Source organism: Arvicola amphibius, chromosome 1, assembly GCF_903992535.2.
Source record: "Arvicola amphibius chromosome 1, mArvAmp1.2, whole genome shotgun sequence".
Classification (NCBI taxonomy): domain Eukaryota; kingdom Metazoa; phylum Chordata; class Mammalia; order Rodentia; family Cricetidae; genus Arvicola; species Arvicola amphibius.
This window is the reverse complement of record NC_052047.1, coordinates 18378344-18404724: the sequence shown is the minus strand read 5'-3', so window position 1 is coordinate 18404724 and position 26381 is coordinate 18378344. Positions and strand designations below refer to the sequence as shown.

General features: G+C 38.3%; 1 protein-coding gene across 1 annotated transcript in view; it reads right to left on the bottom strand.

Moving 5' to 3' along the window:
- Window positions 1-26381, bottom strand: part of Tmprss11a (transmembrane serine protease 11A) — a 53635-nt gene that overhangs the window by 13692 nt on the left and 13562 nt on the right. The window contains exons 2-4 of the mRNA XM_042054649.1: window positions 16593-16714; window positions 15011-15087; window positions 1053-1120 (exon numbers count right to left, since the gene is read on the bottom strand). Coding sequence (XP_041910583.1) covers window positions 1053-1120; window positions 15011-15087; window positions 16593-16714 — 267 coding nt within the window. The remainder of the gene's footprint in view (window positions 1-1052; window positions 1121-15010; window positions 15088-16592; window positions 16715-26381) is intronic.

Here is a 26381-nt window from a genome sequence, read left to right as displayed (position 1 = left end):
CATGTGATAATAAGATCACAAAGGGGCTGGAGGGATGACGCAGTGGTTAAGAGCACTTGCTTCTCTTGCAGAGTGCCTGAGTTCAACTTCCAGCACCCACATGGTGGCTCACAACCATTCATTGTTTTCTTCTGGTCTCCAAGGCATGGGGCAGGATTGGTAAACATGTCCACAGACAGACAGAAACACTAACTACTATAAAATAAAAATAAATCTTAAAAACTCCTTGTGGAAGTGATGAGTTAATAGAAGTAAAGACCTTTAAAAGTGTTCAATCATGCATTAGTCTGTTGGTAAGAAAAGTGATCAACACCCATTCCTTCAAATAAATTCAACTAAATATTTTAGTTGTTTTTCTCAAGCTTTTCCATATACATTTATTCTACAAAGTAGTGGGTTTCATAATTACAGTTTTGTTTGAGTTTCTTTTTTCTCTTTGACGTGAGTCATACAAACTCCTGGTTTTGTGCCCATCCTGCTGTGTGATTTTTAAAATAACAAAGTTTAAACCTCTGAGCAATTTCAGCAACTGATCTGAGTCTTCCCTCCCCATCCAAACAAAAGGGATCATCTATTACAACATGATCATCTTTTGGTTCAGGCATGTTGCCTGTCACTAGGTCTTTGTTACAGGTAAAATTTATGATCCCATTTTGTAGCAAACTTTTCTTTCCTTGATGTTTTTGAAGCGCCATATCTGTCACAAGTATAGAACTTGGTGCATGCAAAGACAAGGCGACGGTTTACCTATGGCTGTGGATTAAGGTGGATTCCAGGCCCCACAGTCAGTGGGGAGAGTTTGAGTGCCAGTTCTATTGGTTGTAAACATCTCTTCGGGAGTATTCAGTATACCACCATCCTCCTCCCCACACCTCAGCATCTCAATTTTCAGAATAGATTTAGCCCTGTCCATTGACATAAAGTATTGCAGCAGTAATATTTATGAAGAGCCCAGTATCTGGTCTAGAGACACACATTATATGGAGGGCCCTGTGTTCTTTCCCTTTGTCCCTCCCAGACTCACAACTACACCTTTGCCCAAATATACATACGTTAGTCTGATTACATGGTTTTTGACATGGTGTTTGTTCAAGGCTGACTCTATAAATATTTCATCTACCTGAAATTACAAAAAAGGAAAAAAGTATGTTAGTAGGATGTTTTATAATGAAACTGTATCCCAGATTAAATGTTAAAGAAATGCAGTTTTTAAATGAATGCCACATATTTCCAATTGTTTGCTATATTATAAAAGAATCTCATTGCAAAATGCTAAAATCCAAAACACCAATAATAACCTTTGCTGGAGAGGTTGTGGGGTAAGGGGCACACTCATCCATTGCTGGTGGGAATGCAAACTTGTGCAACCACTTTGGAAAGCAGTGTGGCGGTTTCTCAGGAAATTCGGGATCAACCTACCCCAGGACCCAGCAATTCCACTATTGGGAATCTACCCAAGAGATGCCCAATCATACAACAAAAGCATATGCTCATCTATGTTCATAGCAGCATTATTTGTAATAGCCAGATCCTGGAGACAGCCTAGATGCCCTTCAGTGGAAGAATGGATGAAGAAACTGTGGAATATATACATGCTAGAATACTACTCAGCGGTAAAAAACAATGACATCTTGAATTTTGCAGGCAAATGGATGGAAATAGAAAACACTATTCTGAGTGAGGTAACCCAGACCCATAAAGATGAACATGGGATGTACTCACTCATATTCGGTTTCTAGCCATAATTAAAGGTCATCGAGCCTATAAGTTTGGGATCCTTGAGAAGATAATAAGAAGGTGAACTCCCAAAAAAGATATAGTAATCCTCCTGGATATTGCAAGTAGACACGATCGCCAGGCAAAATTGGGAACTTGAGGGTTGGGCAAGACTGGGCCAAGGGAAGATGGGGAGAGAAAAGTGTGAAGGGGAGAGCGGGGGGAGCTCGGAGGAATGGGGTGCTTGGGATATAGGAAGGGTGGATATGAGAGCAGGGAAGCATATATCTGAATTTAAGGAGCTACCTGAGGGTTGTCAAGAGACTTGACCCTAGAGGGGTTCCCAGGTTTCCAGGGAGACGCCCCCAGTTAGTTCCTTGGGCAGCTGAGGAGAGGGAGCCTGAAAAGGCCAGTTCCTATAGCCATACTGATGAATTTCTTGCATATCACCATAGAACCTCCACCTGACGATAGATGAAGAAAATGACAGAGCCCCACCTTGGAGCACCGGACTGAGCTCCCAAGGTCCTGATGAGGAGCAGAAGGAGAGAGAACATGAGAAAGAAAGTCAGGACCGTGAGGGAACCTCCAGCTGGCGACAGATGGGGAAGGTGACTGAGCCCCACATTGGAGCACTGGACTGAGCTCCCAAGGTCCCGATGAGGAGCAGAAGGAGCGAGAACATGAGGGAGAAAGTCAGGAACGAGAGGGGTGCGTTCACTCATGGAGACGGTGGGACAGAACTAATGGGAGATCACCAACTCCAGTTGGAATGGGACTGATGGATCATGCGACCAAACCCGTCTCTCTGAGTGTGGCCAACAGCGGGGGCTGACTGAGAAGCAAAGGACAATGGCTCTGGGCTCTGATTGTTCTTCATGGACGGGCTCTGTGGGAGCCTTCTCAGCTTGGTCGATCACCTTCCTGGACCTGGGGGGAGTTGGGAGGACCTTGGTCTTAGCATAGAGTGGGGAACCCTGATGGCTCCTTGGCCTTGAGAGGGAGGGAGGGGAGGTATGGGTGGAGGGGAGGGGAGGGAAGGGGGAGAAGGAGGGGAGAGAAGGGGGAGAAGGAGGGGAGGGAGGGGGGAGGAGGAGGGAAGGAGATGGAAATTTTTAAATATAAAAAAAAATAAACCATGAGAAAAAAAAATAAATAGAACAAAAATCAAAAAAAAAAAAAAAAGAAAAGGGAAGAAAGAAATTCAGAATGTCCCCCAACCCAATGGCTTTTACATTATAAAGAGATTCTGTAATAGACACACAGGCATGCTGAGTGATCCCATCCTGCTTCCACCATTTCTATCTTTTCAAATTATAGTAAGAGTTTTTACTTAGGCAGAATTTCCAAAATTAAAAATGAAATAACTTCTCACTTTGTAATAAATCCAGGGGTTGTACATTTCATATTAATTCTGTAAAAATCTCACAAATAAAATAATTCATGTTTAAGGGAAACAATACAGAATTTTTCACTCAGAAGTATGTAATAAAATTCAAAAACATGTTCCTATTCATTTACAGTATGTTTAGTAGGTAGTCACTTGCTCTGTAGATCTTTGGTTCCAAAGTATAGGAGGTATTATGGAGAAACAGACATTTGAATCCACTGTGGACTTTAAGGCTATCCAGAAAGGAAGAGAGTAAAATAATGTTGAAACATCAAGTAGCAGTGGTGGTCCTCATCTTATCCTATAAGGAAGAAAAAGAATAGTATTTTTGACAGATACATATGCAGGTCCAAGCCTGCTACATCATGATATTGTGTGGCCCATCACAGGTGTGTCTGACATTTTGTTCCCTCTAACAACCACTTGGTGGTGGCAGTGTCATCTGAATGTCTGCACTGGAGCTGGGGTTGCAAAGGAACCAGATGCAGCAAAAAAAAAAAAAAAAAAAAAAAAAAAAGACAAGCTCCTAAATCATAAAGCCAAGGTCAGGAGATGCAGCTCTTATTTTTAAAGGAACAAGATATAAAAATGAAGGAAATACGTTTTAGGAATGGTGGATCAAGTTATGACTTCTTCTTCTTACCACTACTAGTAATTCACAGATGCATCACGGAGAACCAGGCTTCACATTACTTACATTAACCCTTACAATTAATCCATGAAATAGGAGTAATTAGGTTCCTGTCTCAACAGAAAAGAAAACTGGCTTTGAGGCAATGTCTAGTTCTGTGATTCCATGCAGATGAGAACACGCTGAGACTTAAGGCTTCCACATGTAGGAGACATGGTCAGTTTCCACTCAGTTATAGAGCGTTTCTTCTTTAATATGCTGTATCCTATAGCTCAATTTCTTTCCTAAAGCACAGTGATCAGTCTGCAAATATAGCTGGTTGATATGAATGCAATGTTGTATAATACTTGGGGTAGACTTAAATACAGACTCAAAAATAGTATTTAAAGAGTAAGTTGTTGGCATCTATCAGAGTTAGGTGTCTACTGCTATGCTGAAACACTATGCTGAAAAGCAACTTAGGGGAGAAAAGGGTTTATTTTGCCTCCACTTCCAGGTAGCAATTAATTACTAAGGAAAGTCAGGACAAAAAACTCAAACAGGGCAGGTTTCTGGAGTCAGAGCAGACCCAGAGGCCATGGAGGAGTGCTTCTTACTGGCTTGCTCCTTAGCTCTTACTCAGCCTGTTTCTTAGAGAATCCACTACCAACAGCCCAAGGAAGGGTAGCACCACCCAGAAAGGACTGGCCCCTTGCATCACTAAATAAGAAAATGCTTGTCTACAGCACAGTCTTCAGGCATCATTTTCTCAGCTAAAGTTCCCGCCTCTCAGATGACTCTAGCTTGTGTCAAGTGACACAAAATCTTCCCAGAACAGCACCCAGAATACGTGCTCACCTGGATTCCTATAGGAGAAGCTTAAATATGTGCTCACCTGGATTCCTATAGAAGAAGCTTAAATTTGGTAGTTTGAAAGAAACTATTTTTGCAAGATTTCTTCCAAACTTGCATTGCTCTAATAATCTCTGCCTCAACATGTAAGAGAAAAGTCCTCTTCCCCCACAAAAAGGCAAACCCAAATGAAGGAGGAAAAAATTAATAAACTTTGAAAGAAAAGTGCCCTTTGTGATTGGGCACTAAAAATCTTTGGCTTGTAATAATAGTCTGAGTAAGTTCTACCCACAATTGAGTTTTGTGCAACTTGAGAAAAACACTGGATTAAGGTTTCGACCACTGACTGACCTGAGGAGAACAATTAAACTTGACATCAGTTCCATGGTGGAGTGCCAGCCCTCTGTGAGGATGGGAACCAAGGGAGCAGCAAGAGGAAAAGTGACATAAGTCACTTACGTGCTTATAACAAAGAAAGATTCTTCTTTATGATTCCAGGACATTGTCTCTAGACAGCCCCACCAATTAGATGTGGGCCAAGAGCCAAGGGTGTTTATGTGACATGTGTATGGACAGCACACCAAGGAAGGAGATACAGGAACTGGTCAAAAGTGAGCTCGTGTAATAACTTACATGTTGGGGAGAGGGGTGAGGAATCCAGCACAACATGAACATTAACTATATTACTGACAGGGGTTTAGGAGAACCAAGCCCTGCAGCTGTCCCAAAGTTACGCTTGTGTGGGAGATGAGGGCTTGTTTCATCGTACACTTCCCCTGTTGGTGCTGACATTCCAAGTTCTAGGACACTTTCTTCTTTCTCCAGTGTGGAGTTGGCTAAAAAATTTATTGTCATTAACACAACTAATAGAGTCAATGACTTAAAAATCCTACCTGTCACTTAAGGGCATCTGTAGCTTTGTCATTAGGAATTGAGTGTCCTGATAGTGAACAAAAGACCCTTTTTAAGGTAGTACTTAGTTTTTGCTTGGTGACTCTGGAAGGCTTCAAATTGCACCGAGATTAAATCCTAAGAGGGCAACCGAAGGTTAGCTGGGTGTTTAATGAAAAAGTTAGGGAGAGGCTGACAACTCAAACAGATACACCCAGCCATTGAGCTCATTCCCAATCATTCCTGAAGTAGCTGTTTGCACATGTCAAAGTCTTTTTTTCTGTTAGATCCAATTGACTTCTCCTTTCAAAGCCGTCCATGTTTTCACATGACGGTATTTCTAGGCTGGCATTGCAAAACTCAGATAACTCTTCCTCTGAAGATTTAAGACAAGCTTGTATTTCCAGTTAACCTTAGTTGACCTCCTGAGAACTAAAGGAACCAAAAAAACCTTATTTTATCCTAATTATAATAATGGTACCATAGAAAGCATGATGTTTTAAAAGCACAATTTTAAAAATATTTGTTTATTTTAGCTATACAGGTATGTCCGTGTGCCTGGGCGTACTTATCAGCATTGCAGGAGGGGAGTGCCTGCAGAGTCCGGAAGAAGGCATCAGATTTCCCACAGATGGAATCTTAAGACAGTTGTGAGCCATTGGCTGTGGGTGATGGGAACTGAACCCACACCCTCTGGAAGAGCAGTTAACTGTCCTTAACCTCTCAGCCATCTCTCCAAAAAATTTTTAGATAAGATTTTTTTAAAAAAATATCTTTAGTTTTAGTAAAGCTTACTTGGAGCTACTGTTACTATAGGGATGACATCAGGAAAAACAAAGAATGGAGAGCAACTGGAAGCTTTGTGCACCTCAACAATATTCAATGATCCCCCAGCCTGCTGCCAGACTTCCTGTTCAGCCCTCCACATGCAAGTACCTTGCAGCCCTGCCTGATCTTCAATATCCTGAGTACTTGACCTTTGACCTATTGAGTCCTACTTTCTGATAGTCTTGCTTCTCTGAATCAGTTACTCTTGGGGGCATCTCTCTCAGGGAATTAATTTGGGGGTTTAGTTGATTATTATTATAAGATTATTATATTATAAGATTAGTTTATCCTCAAGCTAATCTTATTTCCTACTGATTGGGTTTTTCTTATGCAATTTACACCTTTCACCTATTTGTATATCTATTTATATAAGTGTGTTATTTCTTTGTAAACTGTAAAGAATTATAAGTAACCATGATGATTTTGTTTTCATGGTCTGTAATATCTAGTCCAGCACTTTGCAGTGATAGTTATGTTGCATGTTGTTGAATAAACAAATAAAAAGGAGAAATAAATTTTGCATCAGAAAGCCTTGCATTTATGAGGAAAGTTCTAGGAAAGTTTAATGAGTATTCCTTACATCAGGCTGAGATCAACGCTTCTAGAACACACACACACACACACACACACACACAAGCATGTGAACTATTTGAAGGGATTTCTTTCTTCTTCTCTTCTTCTCATGGCTTTTCCCAGAAGTTGGTTTCTTGAGGCAAGTTTCTCCATCATGAATCTACATGTGGTAAACGCAGGAGTCATTATCACCATCGTCTGCTCTCTGTGCACTAAGTTTAAACTCCCGTGCGTTTGAGCACACATGCTTCTCTCAACAATCAGAGGTGATTACTATTATTTCCCACATTATTTAAATGAAGCAGGGACTTGCCCTAGCTGACACAGCTGTGAGCCACAGACTCAGATTGGGCCCAGGCTGGCCAGCTTCAGCTTGCTAATGCTCTCACAGCACTGACCTAAGGATGAGCACACAAGTAGGTTTGCACCAAGAGCTCTTCACCACCATGGGCAGCATGCTGTGCCTAAGAGAGCCATCAACTACAAAAGCCTGCCAAAAATAAATGGCATGATCCTGGGAGCTTTTATGGCAATCCACTTACACTGTTATTATACTGACTGGAAATTCGGGATACCTCACGTGCAAGTGAGTCTGGAGGCCAGAGGTCAGTGTTAGGTAGCTTCCTCAATCACCGAACCTCACTGATTCAAGTAGGCTGCCTGTATTTTGCCTCCCTAGTGCTGCTGGGTGACATACCTGGTTTACACAGTGAGCACTTTGCTGACTGAGCCATTTCCTACCCCAACCCACTTTTTTTTTTTTTTTTTTTTTTTTTTTTTTTTTTTTGGAAAAAGTTAGCTGCAAATCCTTCCTTCAGGGCTGGGTAGAGGATAGCCATCCTGAGCACCAGTTAATGTCTAAAGAATTCCCAGTGTCACTGGACAAGGTAAGGTCTACTTCTGGCTTTGAATACAGTGCTGGATCTACTGGAGAAAGGGGCTGGATGCAATGTCTTCTGAGGTCTGGATGTGTGGGTGGAGTGGCATGGCTGTGTGACTTTCTGATTCCCTTAGATCAATAGGCAATGAGATCACTAAAGGGGCTGTGCTGGTTCACGATGTTGCCAGTTTAGCTGGTGGCACTGCTCTCTTTTCAAAGCCTCTTCGCAGGATTCCATAAGGAGCCCCACATCTATGATTAATCACACACTGCCGGCTTTAGTGTACTAGGTAGCCTGATCCCAACTTGGTTACTATTCCTGGGATGGGGAGTCAAAGAAAATATGTCAAAATTAAAAGGTTACAGTTAAACATTATAAAGATAAAGTTCAGTATATCTCAAAACTCAGGATCTAAAAACGATCTTTTAAAAGAAGGACCAAATATGCATCTATTTCAAACAGTACTAAAGAAAGTTAGCATCAGGAATTTCAATGCGAGGGAGAGAAGTTACCATGTGGAAGGCTCCTGTCTTCTCCAGGGTGGCTATCTTTTAAATCTCTAAATTTGGTTGTGAGAGGGAGGGGAGACAGAAACAGATTTTATTCAGTCTCTTTTCTCATTGTCCAGTGTGTAACTATGTTTCAAAATAATGGATTAATAGTCCGAATTAATTACAGACTATCTGGAGGAGTGAAGACTGTGCTGTAATTCTACATCTATCCTGTTTAGAGCCACCCGTCTCAGAAACCTTTCCTCAAAGGGCGCACTCAGGTGCGGCTTCCTTCAGCTACAGATTATTCAGACTCTACATCCATGTAGCACTGTATTCATCAATATTCTCTCTTTGGTATAGTTGCTTCTATTTCTGTTTCTCTCGCCAAATACTGAAGCCAAGAAAGGAGCATGAGAACACCTTTATGTAATAAGTAACTTTAGTATATTGGTTAAGAAAATAATTTATAAAATTTTTGATATTAAGAAAACTAAATGAAAGAATTCAATAGGTTTTAACAGTTGTACCTTCCACTTTAGCTGAGTCTGTCCATACTGGGAGAACAATTTACTAGAAAGAGGCCACATTTGAAGTCTAAACCCAGAGGCTTAGTTCTCTGACAGGGAAGGATAAAAGCATCCCTATGCTGATAAAGATTAGACATGAAATATACAACACTCATCTTCCTCTCTGACAGGATTCACATGGAACAGGTCTGTAGTCATACACATTCTCTCATCCAACCTACTTTAGTTTCAGAAGGGATACAAATCTGAGTCCTCTGCAAACATTCGGCTACTTTCCATTCCTGTATTCTCAGCCTCTGAGCATGAACTGTGTCCTTGTTTCTGTTAATTTTCAATTATTATTATGATCTCACCATGTAGCTAAGGGTGGCCTCAGATTTGTGATTACTGGGTTGCACCACAATGCCTGTCTTTGCTCTTTCCTTTTATTTAAATTTTCTTTGACCTTCCAAATTCAATGTCTTATTTCAGCCATAGCTCCAATCCAAGCAGTGGGCATCTCTCTTGTCTCTCTGAGTTTCTCTAACACTGTTGTTGAGATTAAGTTCATTATCATCATGTTCCAGCTGCTTTTTCTCAGTAGCAATTATTCTGTGATGTACACCAGAGCCAAATCCTTCACTCTGTCTTCTAATTAGGATTGTTTCTAGAATAATTTTTAAAATAATGACTATCTATTTCCAAGGTCTTTGTCGCTATTCTCGATACAAAAATCTCAGAGATAATTTGAGGGTAATTCTGAGCCCTGTTTCTGGTGGCACGTGCTTTTAATTCCAGCATCAGAAAGGCAGAGGCAGAAGGATGTCTGAGTTCAAGGTCTACCTGGTCTACAGAGCGAGTTCCAGGACAGCCAAGGTTACATAGAGAAAACCTGTTTCAAAACAAAACAAACAAAGAATAAATAAGGCAAAATTTAGAACGTCTTTGGCATTGGGAAGCAGATTCTCATTACTTGGGGATGGGGAAACTGAAGAAAACTTCAAATTTCAGTTGTTGCCATTGGTTGCAATCTCATGTGAGCAGGATAACTGACAAAGAATAATGTGCAAGAAGCAAAAAGAGGTTCTGGGAATTTGAGGGGTGATATACAGAAAGCAAACTCACATAGGTGATTCTCACACATGACCACTGTCCTGGGGACAGATGCTCACTAAGTCGTGGAATCTGGAATCATAATGTCTGCTTTCAAAGGCTCACTGTATCGTTTAACCAAATAATCAAAATGCGTGGCCTTGAGCAAATTAGGTTTTCTGTATTTTTGTGTTCTCACCTGTAAAACTAAGGCTGTAGTTTATTTCCCTCAAAAGGTTGTCATTGAGTATTAAGTGGAAAAATATGTATAAATTCTCAAGGTGTTCCTTCATATTATATATTATACTATTGTTATGGTATGATAAGTTTATAACTTCCATATGTATAATGATCCTATGATTTTAAATGTTTTTGATATTTCTAAAAATATTTGCTAAGTAAAACACTGCCAATATTTCTATTGATCCTCATAAGACTTGTATAGAAGTTAAGAATGTCATTGATTGTGATACTTACCACTGTCAATGTTTCTATTGATCCTCATAACACTAGGATGGAAGTTAAGTATATCATTGATTATGATATCTACAGTGACTCCACTCTTTGACTTTACAGTGTGAAAGCTGGACATTTGGCAGAAACTACAGTTTGAATGTTTGGTGTGGGAGGTCTTTCTGTTTGTGTGTTGCTTTCATCGATTAATGAAAAAAGAAGCTGCCTTGGCCTAGTTGATAGGGCAGAATTTAGGTAGGTGGGGAGACAGAACTGAATTCTGGGAGGAAGAAGGCAGAGCCAGGGAGAGATACCATGGAGCCACCAGAGACAGACATGCCGAATCTTTCCCAGTAAGCCACTGCCACGTGGTGATATATAGATTAATAGAAATGGGTTAAACTAAGGTGAAGAGTTAGCCAATAAGAAGTTAGAACTAATAGGCCAAGCAGTGATTTAATTAATACATTTTTCTGTGTGGTTGTGTCAGGTGTAAGCTAGCCAGAAGGAGGGGGGTCGGAATGAACAAGCAGCCCCTTCCTGCTACAAATGTTGAATTTCAATCTTTTCTTGGATTAGCAATATGGGTGTGATGTGCTCTCACAGTGGTCAAAAATATTCTACAATGTGATGTGTTTTAGTGATTTTGCATATGAATGTCTAGTAAATGACTTGAGCCACCCATCATTATTATAAAATAGGCTTTGCGTGAGATTATTTTGTCCAATTCTAGGTAAATGTATATGTTCTGGATGTCTTTAGGATTGCCTAGGCTGAGCTATGATGTTCAGTAAATTAAGTGTACTACATGCCTTTTTGACTTATAAATATTTCCATCTTGGGGATACTGTAGGTAACTTGATAATAACTTAAGGAATATCTTTCCTGGAGTCAGGATACCAGTCCTCTGCTACTTCTGTCACATCATTTTGTGGAGCTGAGATGAGTTCTAGCAATCCTGGGGCATGAACTCAATTTACTTTTACATCTCCATTCCCATCCAAATCAGTAAAGCGAAAACTATGAGGCAGAACAAGATCTGCAGCTCATCCTTCTTGGTGATCTAATTCGTGTCCATAGAGGAGGGAGAAGGATCTGGTTTTACTCATTAGGATTTAGCAACTAATAAGAGGAGTGACTAAGCATGGAGCATGAACCCTTCCAGGAAATCCTCCAAAGCAAACTTTGTAGGGGAGGGGGATATACCTGCAACATTTAAGTAAGAGTGAGATAATACAAAGCTTTCCTGTCCGTGGGGAGCTTCCTTGAGCTCCCTTACCTTTGATATTCTCCTCTACTTATTGTCCCTTACACACAATTTAATCCTTAATTATATCATGTCCTACTGTTCGACTCCAGCTGTATTACTCACATCTCCCCGAAGAGATTGCAACAGTTTGAGAAGACAGAGCCTACTTCCTTTTCTGAAAGACAGATGTGCCAAGAAAAGCAGTAAGCTCAATACCCATATTACATATTCAGAAAAGCTTAGGTTGCTTAATTGGTTGTTTCTGAAAATGAGTTCATTAGACAGTGTCTGAAAACTGGCCCCTCACCTAATGCCACACTTGAAAATATTCACTAGATAAATTAAAGACATAATATTAAATATAAAATTGTAAAGTTCGCAGAAAAAATATAGTACAATGTTTTTATGATTCAAAGCAGTCAAGGGGCTAAGAAAATCAGTATGGTTGCATAGATTTTTCATTTCATCAGCAGTGCAAATAGAAGGAAAAGAAGGTGATGTCTCTAACAAATGCACACTAAGTGTCTAGAAATTATATGTAACTCTTATAAAAATGTAAGCAAACAGCAAAAATAAAGACATAGGCCAAAAGTACATCTAGAGAATTTATTCTTTTTTATTGATTTTATTGAGCTATATATTTTTCTCTGTGTCCAGAGAATTTGTAGAAAGGAGAACCCCAAATGAAATGAGGTATGAATTTATTCGTGATTTGCAAAGTGTGACTTAAATCATGAATAAGAAACGAGTGCTAATTATGCCTATTAGGTTCGCAAATAACGCCAAGAAAAGAAAAAGAATAATCGCAAATTATATGACTAAATGTTTGTGTATTCCTGCTAGCGTTTAAACATTAAACATCCTCAACAGGCTCATGTTTCGAAAGGTTTCTACCTAGTTGACAGCACTATTTGGGAGGATGTGGGCCTTCTAGCAAGTGAGATCTACCTAGCCAAAGTAGGCCACTAGTCACAGACAATTGAAAGCTATAAGGAGCCCCAATTTCTATGGGAACCCCTTTTTTCCTTTCTGGTCTACTGTGCTAAGGCAGCTATCCACCCATCCCTTGTTTGCAGTAGGGTATTATTTGAAGAGGCTGTGGAACCTTTAGGGAATGGGGTCTGACTGGGGCAAGCAGGCTTTTTGAAGGTTGTTCCCAGGCCCTGGCTTTACTTTGTTCTAGCTTTTTGCCTACTGTGATGTGAAAACATGACCTGTGTCACACATTACCCCAGCTCTGATGTTCTGTAAGGTGCGTGGGACCAATCAACTATGGACTGAGATAAAATAAATATTTTTCCCTTAAGTTATGTCTGTCAGGTATTTTGGTTCTCGTTTAGGGAAAAGTAATAAATAATTATTCCTTTGCATTATGAAGGAAGTTTTCTATGACCAAGAAGTGGGTTTTCACCAGATACCAAGTCTACTACGATCTTGATATTAAACTCCCGAACTTCCAAATCTATTTGAAATAAAAGTTTGTTGTTTAACTTTCCCTGTCTATGGTGTTTTTGTTATCAAGGCAAGGAAGGAGTAACACAACCAATGTGAGGAAAGATGTGCAAATGTGTATTTTATCAGGATAAGGACATTATTATGTAGCAGGCCACATGGTGCCATAGCTTAGCTAGTTAATATAAATATGCCATAAATAGAGACAACTACAAGAGGCTCTGAATATGCCTGTGAGAATAAAATGTTATTATTCAACTCAATTTCTGTCCCTGATGTATTTTTATGCCTAGACACTCACATATAACTGGTTCTTGGAAATGTACTTTCAAACTCAGTTTCTGTTATACTCGTATGTCCAAATTTTGTTATTTTTAAAATTTAATATTTTTATAGTTTTACTATATTTATTTATTTTTTAATTTTATTAAGCTCCACATTTTTCTCTGCTCCCCCGCCTCTCCTTCCCTTCAACCCTCTCCCTAAATTTATTATTTTTTAAATAATGAAAGATAATAAAATGAGATAGAGTAAAAACTAATTACGGGAATTGGACAAAACAAGCAAACAGAAGGAAAAGAAACAAAGAGAAGGCACCAGAATCTGAGATTCATTCATTTGCACACTCAGAAATCCCATAAAAACTCTAACCTGGAAGCCATAATATAAACACAGAGGACATGGTTCAGACCCATGCAGGCCCTCTGTATGATGCTCAGTCTCAGGGAGTTCATATGTTGTTCATTTATTTTCAGATCTGTTGCAATCCTATCTATTTAAGTCATTAAAGGTAGAGTTTATTAGTTATTATGTATTTAAACAGTAACAACAATATTGAATGCAGACTAAGTAAGACAAGTTTTAAGTTTCTCAAAAGTAATAACATTTTTTATCATTCAAAGAATTTATTTTTTTCTAGTATGACACACACACATCAGAAAGTTTTATGAAGTCACGTGAGGTAAGAAGAAATGGGAGATATTGGGACACACACCACACACATGCATACGCACACTCATATATTCAAACTCACTCATTCACATTCTGGAATTCCTCAACAATTTATTGCAAAGGCCATTGCCCATGATACTCTGGATATAAAAGGATGGGAGGACATACATCAATCTGTGAACATAAATTATATGTTGGTACACGAGGATACAAGATAGAAAAAGATGTGCGGCATAATGTGAATTGAGAATACACATTAGAAACACGATCTATAACATTACAGCAGCCATGATGCAGCTGAGGATGCTGCATTCAGAAATATGGTGGCATGACAAAAAGGACAACAGATTTGAGAAAGGGAATGCTTTAAGGAGAAAAAAATCTTGACTAAAGTATGAAATTCAATCATATTTCATATATACCCCAATATATATAATATACTAATTTCACATATTTCAAATATAATTATCAATTCTCTTTTAAGTGACTTAATTTCTGTGCTTTCTTCTGATAAGTTAATCTGAGCTGTTTTTGAGTGAGGATTCATGGACATTCATAACACAACTTTAACAACATAAACATTTCTCTTTTGTAGAGCCTCCTGGACACCAGCATTAACAAAACTGTTAGCATTAACTGTAAATATTACATAGCAAATCCGGGCTTCTTGCCATTAGTAACACATTTACAAGGTAAAATTGGTATTTTGTTATCTTTTTATATTTATTTTAAAAACTGTGTAGTGTGGTCTTACAAGAAAGTATGTTGTTATTGAATCCAGTGTAGTCAGACTTTCTCTATTAGGAAACTAGAGAAATTAGAGAAACAATTGATCTCACCTTAGCACACAATCCCTTGTCTTAAAGGAGATATTTGAGTCAGAACCCCCATTTATTAGACATGTATATTCTCTTACCCCAACTCTACCTATACATCACTTGAAATATAGAATAAACAGGTCTGAGCTAGAGGGCTAGACTACAAGATGATGCTAATGTGGGTGGTTGGAAAATTATAATTTTGGAAATAATTCTTGCCATAATCTATGATAAGATAAATTTATCTGACTTACCAAATCTTCATTTGCTTCCTGTAAGTCCTTCAGCTGATTTGAGCTCTTTCGTTCTGAACTGCTAATGACGTGAATATCTGAAATTGTAAAGGTTCCTTGATAATACTCCATTTTCTGGCCTGTGAAGATAATAAAATAAAGAAAATCCATAATCTATGCAGACTTCAAGATATAAGACCTAACTATAAAGGACCTGAAATGAAGTCTTAAATATATCACCAAGCTTCCTTTTAGTTGAGTTTAAAATTTTAATAAATTAATAGTTTTATGTTAACAATAGTTGAATATATGCAGAAAACTGTTCTCTCATGCCATCTCATGTATCATTTGTTCATAATGGCAGTTTCTTGAGATTGGCATCGCTTCCACTTTATAAAGGAGGAGAGTAAGACACCATCGTGTTTGCTATACAACTAGTAGGTGGTCTTTCTGAAAGTTTCAATCTTACAGTGTGGCCCTAGAGCTTGGATGTTCACTGTTATGTTTTCATGTGCTTTGTTGTTGTTGAAGTGTGCACCATCCATGAACACAGGTAAGTACATGAGCATTCTTGCATACTTTTACTTGTGGTGAAAGATCCAAGTACAGTGAAGGAATTCACAAGGAAAAAAGCTGTCAGAGATCACAAGTGAAAAGAGTCTGTAGCAGAGCTCACTATCTACTCATCGGGAATGAAAGGAAAGAGATTAGAGTCCGTTGTCAAACAGTACTTCACAGTTAAAGATGCTTCTGTACAATCAAATGAACTGACGTGCCTGGGTCTTTGTCACTGGTAGAAACTACTACTGGTTTTTCAGTATAAGACTCAGAATATGGTAGAAAGTCATTTTACTCTCCTAAGAGTATTGGCCTCACCAAGTCTTTAAAGATGACCTCAGATATAACCATTCAATTAAGCAGCTTCAATTAAGCTACTCATTTTTATCACACATCATCATCATCTGAGTGTTCATCTTGGAGATTTGGGCAAAAATGTAAATGGTTTATATTTAGCAAAGAAAGACGAAATGGAGAGGGAAATTAAAATGTATTATTTGCATTAATATAAACATATTAAACAATAAACACAAAATTATTAAATACAGTTTGAGGAAGAGTAATTTTAAGAGAAAGTAATAACATTGAGTCATAGTTTATCTGTGATTTTTAAAATTCACTATTTTCTCTCTTTTCATAGTTGTTTTTTTTTGTAGAAATTCTACTGGATAGAGAACAATGGTCAAAAGCAAAAGAACCAATTTTGGTAGCACATTTATCATAGTCTTTCATCTTGATGTGCAGCAAGTGGTAAGATTTGCTTAGTCTGACTGCAAGTAGCCCATGGAAAATGACTATTTCAGGTATTATATGTAGATTCTAAAGAATATTGTACCTCAGCAAGTGAGAATCTTCTATACTTTGTTGAATGCTGTATCATACGCATCCAGAAAAGTATTTACATAATTATTTGTTAACGAAATGACAGACTAAGCTTTAAAATAATCTGAGTGGGGACAGTCCCAGGTGCAAATATGAATCCCATTTACTGACTTGCAAATCATGCTGCCCTGTGTGGGGAAGTGAAATTACCAATTCTTCCTACCAGAGACTAAAACGTGAGCCAGAAGTCCAATGGTCGCTGCCACCGTCATCAAGGCAAGCACCGTGAGAAGGGCAATTACCCACGGCTTCAGATCTCTGCTGTGGGTACCATATTCTGCCGCTCTGCACAAAGGAAGACCATGGTTACTCTCACATGGAAATAGAGGTTTTCTAGTTGTGCTTCAGTGAACTCACATAGCTGCGTGCTTCTTTTACAGCAAGAGGACATCATTTTTAATTTTGGTTGAGGTCATCTTGGTCCTGTGAGAAGCCATTGAAAAGATTAGACCTAGGAATCCTGTTCTTGCCCTGGTTTCTGCTTCTGATGCAGTTTGGTAGTATCAGTGGGATGCCAAACTGCTGTCAGCAGAGATTCCAGTGTCCTACATATGCCTGCAAAAACTCACCCCTTCCAACCATCTTTTATGTCATATCATTCTATCTAAAGTTTCCCAAACTTTTTTTTTTTTTTTTTTTTTGGTTTTTCGAGACAGGGTTTCCTTGTAGTTTCTAGAGCCTGTCCTGGAACTAGCTCTTGTAGACCAGGCTGGCCTCGAACTCAGAGATCCGCCTGCCTCTGCCTCCCGAGTGCTGGGATTAAAGCCAAACTTTTTTTAAAGATTTATTTCTTTATATGTGCATTCGTGTTGCCTGCATGCATAAGTGCACAAGGGTGTCAGGTCCCCTGGAACTGGAGTTTCAGACAAATGTGAACTGTCATGGAGGAGCTGGGAATTGAACTAGGATCCTCTGGAAGAGCAGGCAGTGCTCTTAATCCCTGAGCCATCTCCCCATCCCCTGGGTTCCACAAACTAACTTCAGATATACTCTTTTACTCATCTTTTTAACAAGTGTGATATTTTAAAGAGGGAAAATTAGAAAAGTGTAAATAAATATATTCGTTTTATAACTTTATCAACCATATTCTTATCATTCATTCATTTTTACCCCTGCATTAATAATGTGAATTAAGATATTATGACCTTCCACCCAACTACTGCTATAAACAGGCTATTTCCAACATCACGTTAGCCCCCCCAACATTAATGTTGCTCTAATATCTTCTAATGGCCAGTCTACCCTCAAATTACATTTTGTCTTCATAGTATTTATGCTTGTTTTACACAGGCCAGGATACTATCCTGTTTTATATGTGTCAACACAGAGTTTGTGGTAACTATGACTTTTCAGTCGCTTTTAGTCAAAAACAGCCATGTTTCCTTTGAAGTTTGGATGTTATTGACTTGTTGAAGCGATCAAACTAAGTCTTTAGATAGTTCCGCCTTCTGTTCTTGTCCGATGCATCCTTGTGGTATTAACCAGTTTGCTTTTCTAATTTCCTCGTAATTAGAATTTGCATTCTAAATTCTTAATTAAGTTTGGGTTAAATTAATTTGACACAAATACTTTAGATGTAACAATGTGTGCTTTATATCTTATTAAACTATGAGTAGAGAAAATTATCACAGTGTTGGATGAAAAGCTGCTTTTCTTCTCTTAATTTTTTACAGACAAATGTGTTCACTGTATTGTGTCAAGCAGTGGTGTGAGTGTTCACTGCACAGTGTCAACTGGAACTCCTCAGTGGGCTGCACTAGGTCATCTTTTACTACTAAAACCAAATAAGTAACCTGGTACAGAATAAAATTTCATAAGCCCCTAAGCCACAAGCGGGTTAAACCAAGCTTGTATATGAATTACAAGAGGTCATCAGGCCCTCTAACTCGAGTGATCCATTCCAACAATTTTCCATGATAATAGTCTTGTTTGCATGTTTTGTTAGTTTATCACTTCATGTTTATATGTTGATGATAATATTTCTTCATGAGCAAAAAATATTCTTCATATTTCCTTCACAGAATATGCTGAAATGTTTTATTCAAAGTAAAGTTTTAGTATATCATGATTTTTGGCCTATAAAGCAAAAATAAGTTAATGTTAAGGCAAAAGTATAATAATTGAGGCCTTAGTAATAAAGAAAATAACAGATTTCAGGTGGGCATGCCAGAGTAGATGGGAAAAGCCCACAAGACCTCAACCCTACACAAAGAACTATAGGCAACTGAGAAAAGCTAGGAGCATGAGAGGTGATCCTCTTTTAGGAAAGGGTATACCGATGCATCACTCAATGCCAAGTGATCAGCTATGAAACAGACATACAAATAATGTTACTTGTACTGAGCAGGTGATATTTAAGAATATACATGGATATACATATACATGCATGTGTGCATGCACTAACAATCAATGAAAGAAGATGCTATGAATTTGCAGGAGAGTGAGGAGAGGTATATGGAAGGATTTGAAGGGAGAAAATGGGACGGAGTAAAGTTGTAATTATACTCCAATCTCAGAAATTAAGAAGATACATCTATCCTACAAGCCTGAGAGGCATAAATTCTGTGTACAGAGAATATAGACCATGTGGACAATGGCTGATTAAAAATAACCCAGATTTGGCTGATATAATGCTGTATGCTCTCTGACTGAGGCAATCTAACACACTCAATTATAACAGCAAGCAGATGTTCCAGCGGATGAGATACTGTTCTGCCTTCTAAATGGCTTGAGGCTTAATTCAGATTGAAAGAAACCTTAGAGATGTTTTTGTGTAATTTAGCCACATTCTGAAAGAAGATACCTATATTTCAAATATATCAAGTGATTTCTCTCACATAACAGAAGTTGGCGATTTCCCAAACTAAGGTCTTTTGACTTCTAGAACACAAATTCCCAATGGGCAGACTGTTTTTCAGTTAGTTACATTTTGGATTCTTAAATGTGCTTAAAGTTTATGTGTTCTCTGTGGCTGCCTTGGAAGGGTTCACAGGTCAGATTCAAGAGACTTCTATGCCTCAGTTGGGCCCCTTCATAGAAAAACGTTATCCAAAGAAAGAAAGGTTTAACTTAAGAATATGTGCAAATTTTCAAATCCATCATACAACAATTCCTCTGAACAGAGCGAATAGAGGAAGGCAATTGTGAAAAATCGCACGACTGCTACTCAGGTATTTACAGACAACAGCACAGGCTCACAAACGGGAGTGATTCAGCATCGCTTGTGCTGCTAACATGCCTACAAGCTGCATCTTCAAATCTAACAGAGAAGCTTCAAGTAGTACAAGCTGCAAAATCCTAAATTAAAGTTACTGCTATTTAATCCTGCATGAATCAAGGCAAAGATTAATTTTTATGGAGATAAACATGTAATTCATGAAGGCAAAAAGCATACCATTGCCTTCCCATTATGCACAGGCTCAATTAGTCATCTGCTTAAGATCACTTCCAATTAGGAAACACTTAGTAAAGTTGTCTGGAATCTAACCTGTCTGTAAATGGGTGCACCATTTTGTTATACATTGTTTGCCTTACCAGATTTGATTGTGCAGTCAAAACAAACACAGGTGTATTCATTTTCTATCCCCAAGTAACTGATTACCACAAAATTAGCAGCTCAAAGAAATACCCAGTGCTCTATGTGGCATGGCTGACTTCTTCGCTCATGTTCTCTCTCTCTCTCTCTCTCTCTCTCTCTCTCTCTCTCTCTCTCTCTCTCTCTCTCTCTCTCTCTCTCTCTCTCCTCTCTGTCTGTCTCTCTCTCTCTCTGTCATACACACACACATACACACATACACACAAACTTAAATACTATGATGTGTTTGGGTTGCTTGTTTTGTTCTCATTTTTTGAGATTTTATTTTAATGATATTTCTCCCATCTTTTCTTCCCTTTATACCCTCCCGTCAGCCCCTACCCACTCTCCTTTAAATTCCTGTTCTCCTTTTTCACTAATTATTATTACATGCAAATATGTATAGGTATACACATATACTCATAAACATCAGAAGTTCAATATGTATAATGTTATATGGATGTTATATGCATGTTTTTTGGGGGGTGACCATTTGGCCCTGGACAACCCAGTATTCATAGTCTCTTATGACTCAGATCAAAGTTCTGCTTGAAGCTGCTTTCATAGTTTGTGGTTTTTGAGCCATTTCCACGTTCACCAGAATATTAGACAGAACTTGGTTTCTTGAGGTTGAAATAAGGTCAAAATAAAGCCTACCCTTTTCTTAAGTTATCCTTAAATTAGACCTCCAAGGATAATATTCCATTTTTTAATATCATGTTTCTGAGCACATCATTACATCATAAAATCCCCCCATGGTATCTAGATAGGCATTTTATTCATATTCCTTCTCCTGAAGAAGGAGTATGTACAAGAGAGGGTAGGGATGCTGTCAGTCCTCATGGGATTTGGCCACACTACAACTAAAAATATTATGATTTTAATAAGAATGAATACATGCACCATCATGGGGAAGCATGTGTGAACTAAACTATAAGACTAGCAATGGAGAACTGTCCCATGAGAAGGGAATTCTAAGATGGGCATGGAATAAAAAGAATAATAGGAAACATAATGTTTTTAGACAAACAGAAAACTCTCAGAAATTAAAATGAAGAAAGACCTGAAGTTAATCCTCCGTCATGCTGTAATTGGCACTTTGCATTCTTCTGGGGACCAGGAAAGTACAAATGATGCTTATTCCAAACTGCACAGACCTATAATCTCCATGAAACCCAGTTTGTCACATCCATTAGTCAGTTTTGAGAAGGGCGTGTTCATGGCTGTCAAAGCAATATGCTACTAATTCAATAATGTGACTTGGCTTCTAAATCTTAGAGGTTGAAAAAACACAGAGAGTTACAGTGTGCAGTTCCTTAGTATCTTCATATGTGTGAATTCAAAGATGACTTAAGCAAAAGGACATGCTGATCCTCATGTCCCTTGGGATCTTCTTTTCCCTGGCAGGTAGACTGTCCAGGTGCTCCACCTTCAAATTTGTGCCCTATATCATTTTGTCTATAGGCCTCAGAGTTTTAATACTCTGGAATTATTTTTCTGCTTTCCCTAAGAAGGTTCATGTGATTGGTATACAAATGTGTCTTGGGGTTATTATTGCTGCGATAAAACACATGACCAAAAGCAAGTTGGAGAGAAAGGGATTTATTTGATTTCCATACCACTGTTAATCATTGAAGGAATTCGGGATAGGAACTCAAACAAGACAGCAACCTGGAGGCAGAAGCTGATGCAGAAGTCATGGACGGATGCTGCTTACTGTCTTACTGGCTTGCTCAGGCTGCTTCTTATAGAACTCAAGAAAACCAGCCCAGGGATAGCACCACTTACAATGGGCTGGGGCCTCCACCATCAATCACTAATTAAGACAATGCCCCTCAGACTTGCCTGTAGCCCAATCTGATGGAGACATTTTCTCATCTGAGGTTCCCTCCTCTGAGATTATTCTAACTTGTGTCAAGTTGACATAAAACTAGCCTGCACAATATATATATATATATATATATATATATATATATATATATATACACATAAGATTGCAACATAACTGTCTATTTATACATTGGTTGTGTCCCTACAGGGAACATTGTGTGGTGACTTTTATATACAGCTGTCTACTGATTAACCTTTTCATATCTTTTAGGATCACCATTTAATACAAAAATTATACAAATATGAGCTATCCTTGGAAAGTGTACTTTATAGGGTTAATGTATTATCACATTTGGCCTATAGTCATTTTTGTCACTAGAATTACTTATATTACTTTTGTGAGTAGTTTACTCTGAGGGAGAAACAATTTGCTCAGTTCATGTATCTTGAGTATGCAGTTAGGCTCTCATTTATCTTAGAAACATATATTCCTATTTCTCACTGATGACGCACAATTGTGTGTGTGCATGGCCTATATTGCGATATTTCAGTGTAGGTACACAATGGCCAGTGATCAAATCAAGGTTTCTGCAAGTCTACTACTAGATGTTTAACATTTTGTGCTGAGGATATTCAGTATTTTCTCTGCTAGCTATTTTGAAACAGTCAATTAATTGTTACCGTTAATTGCTTTAGTAGCTATAGACTATTAGAAGCAATTCCTTTTACTCAATCATGTAATGATAACCATTAGGTGTTTTCCCTCAAACTGTCTGCCTTTGGTTTCTCTGAGCTGGAACATTTCTTTGGGAGAGCAAACTGTTCTGTAAGAGACTCATTTTTACTCGTCAAGAGAGGCTTCCCTGTGGCACAAATGGATAATTCGTGGGATCTGAGCAGCATGGAAATAAAGGCTTTCCTGAAGTGAGGCCAAGACTGTTTACTGGACAAAAGCTTTGTCAGTCTTTCCTATGCTTACATCTTCAATTTGAGTTTGATTTTGCACCTTAACCCTTTCTGTTGGCCTTAAATGTGTGTGTATGTGTTTTCCAAAAGTGATTATTCCCTTCAGTCTCCTCTTCAGAGAGCCTTTTGTGACAATGACAGTATGATTAGAGAGATGGGATGCTACAAAGAGGCATGCAAAGGGACATATAATGAACACGCCCCTCTATGCTGTCAAATGATTTTAATTCGTGTGTGTGTGTGTCTGTGTGTGTGTGTGTGTGTGTCTGTGTGTGTGTGCTCACTCAGAAGTGCAGTTCGGTGTTCTCTACTACTATATGTCTTATAACTGTGAGTCCAAAACTTTCAACGAACCATGAGCAAGACAGGTGGAGAGTCTCAGGAATCCTCCTGTCTCTGCTGCAGCCTCCCATGCTGGGTAACACGTGGGCATGACTACACCTAGCTTTTTTCATGAGTTCTGAGGAGTTTTACTTAAGTCCTCATACTTGTGATGCAAGCACAGCTCACAGTTTAGTTCTTGATAGCTTATGTAGACACATATCTTCTCCAAAACTACCAGATCATGGGGGCAGTAAATATGTCATGTACGACACTAAGACATTTCTTAAGCATGTTCTCAAGAAGGAAGAAGAGGGGAAGCTTCTCATGTTCAAATATATTTGGTAATGAAAATGAAAACAATTTAGGAAATGCTAAATAGGATCTTTCTTTCTGAGCTTTCAGTGATTTCAAATGAAGAGTGTAAAAATGGGAAGCGTGTTCACCAGTTTTTGCTACACGCCCTGGCCATTGACACACCCACAGTGCATCCCATGCCACTTAGGTCTTAGATACTGGAAACTAACAAATTAGCAAAATAAAAAATTTTCCAAGCCTACTTTTCATCAGCATCTGTCCTGCTGTTTCTTGGGCCCTCCTTTTTCTTAGAAGGGACAGAAGACATAGGTGTGTATGTGTTCTCACCAGTGTGAGGCTTCATTAACAACAGGTGCAACCAAGACACCCACCATCTCGTATTTCTTTCAAGACAAGAAAGCGAAAACTATGTAAAATATCACCATGCACTGAGAACAAAGGACATTTTCTGTGGGGAAATGACAATGAAGTTCAGGCTGTGCTGAGTTAAGAAACTGAGAAGAAAAATGGAAATGCAGGAGGTACATCAGATCCTCATCTCTTTGCCCTGGTCCCAAGAAACCAAACCCAGCTTTTGAAGGGGCTTAACTGTGAGAATTTGACAGTCAGAGGACGATGTCAGCCAAAGGCTTCTAAGAATACCTTCTCTCTGTCCCATTGATGGTCTCCACTCAGTAAGAAACATACAGATGTGGCCATTATCAGACAATTTGTTGTTATTATAACAACACATGAAAGAAATCAGCCATTCCCCCCAAAAAGAGAATTTTATTTTGAAGATATTGCAAGGAATTCTGGTACCAGGATCATTTTGGGCTTTTAATCATCTTGGAGTTACCCCAAAGAAGTTTATACAAATAGACATCAGAAAGTACCCAGGACATTTTTAGTGCAAGTTAATCAAGGATAAGAGTACTTTCTACTGTGGTTCAATTGATACAATAAAATCAAGATATTATTTAATATGTGTACTATAATTAATAGGACAATAAAGGATTAAACAAACAGGCTAAACAAAGCTTACTATACAATGTTCTGTGTTCCATAAGATATAGGTAGTACTTAATGTTCCTATGTAGTGTATGTGTGTTTATGTGTATGTATGTGCATATTTAGTCTTGACACATTTTTCAGTTTCTTCCACTAAATTGTGTAATAAGTATGTTGGATTGTAGATTAAGATTCAGGGTGGAATAATCATCTATGTACTGAGTGAATTCTATTTATGTGAATGCCTGTGTCGCAGCATCTTACAATACAAATATATTCCAAAATTACTTCTAAGAAGTTAACCAGCCATAGTGATATATTCTACTCTTCATTTTTTTAGTTTTTATTTATCTATTAACCTTTTCATTTAGTTATGCATCCTCTTCTCTTCCACTTGAATCTATTTTCCTCAACTTTTTCGTAAGACTTTACTTTGTTTTAAACACACCGAGTTTGGGGTAGTAATGATGAATATGTATGGGCTCTAAGTTAGGTGAAACCATGTTACAACACTTTATGTCTTATTCTGCTGCCCAGGCTGACCTTGAACATACACATTCCTCCTGCCTCAGTTCTCTTGGGTGCACATCATAGGGATATGCCGCCACACCCAGCTTCATAGTACAACTTCTGCTAAGACCTGTGCGATTAAAAATAATGCAGTACGGTAAACATTTTTTCTGTAAATACTTAAAATAGCAAAAACAACAAAGTTTCATTTTGCTAACAAATATGAAAGTTAAACACTTTGAGAGATTCTCTAATTCTCCATCTGCATATAACACCATCTATAAGCATTTTATATGGAAACTTTGACTTACTGTTTAGGGTATGCTTGGTTTCAGTGTGTGGAGTGACTTAGGTTTTGAGGTTTCCACAACCTCGTCAACTTCAGTTCCCTGTCCTCTGTGGAGGAGCGACAATAAACCTTACCCATAGGTGAAAAGGCACAAAAAGAGCAAATGAAGGTCTCTAGTATACACCGAATCCACTCTGGTCTGGGGGCTTTCATGTAGGGTAACATCCTTTGGGGGCAGAATGACCTTTTCATAGCAGCCACATATCAGATATCCCACATATCAGTTATATACATTGTGATTCATAACTGTAATAAAATTATAACTATGAAGGAGCAACAAAAGTTATTTGATGGTTAAGGTCACCACAACATGGGGAAATGTATTAAAGGGCTCAGCGTTAAGGAGTTTGAGAACCACTGATATAATGATCTCACATACTTGTTGCCACAGCTTGGTGAGACTAACCTCAGCCTTACCATTTCACTAGGAAAGCCAGAGCCAAGCTCTTCCTTATCAAAAGGCCAAGGCAGTTTCTTTATTCAACCAGTGAAAGCAACACAAATACACCAGATACCAAATGTGGACAACCAAGACAGAATAGTCCAAGGTTTGCTTACTGGATAAAGCAAACCTTGGGTTCATTTCTGGCCACTGCTCAGGATTTTCAGACATATAAATGAGTGTGTGAGTTAATTGTGATCTGGGCAATGTTTTCTTCTCATGTAAACAGGATAATAACAGAGGTTTGTTTTTCCCAGGATTGTAATGAATAAATAATCTAATAAATACTGTGGTTTAAACATGCATCTTAAATAAACAGGCATACTAAAAGTCCTTATTATAATAATACAAAAAATTACCATCCCATATGGAATTATGTACTACTCTGACAATAAATTCCAACAATCTTAACCCCTAAATGTGTATATATATAGAGAGAGTATATATATATATATATTACTCTCTCTATATATATGTATATTAGTATATAAGTATTATATATCTTCAGTCTTCCTCTTTTGTTAGAAATATTATTCCCCATATTATAGCTATCAGGAAATGAGAGCACAACTAAGACAACAATTTCCAATTCCCTTTTTAAATCTCGATGACATGGATGTTCACTTCAATCAGAGATACCTGAAATTGATGA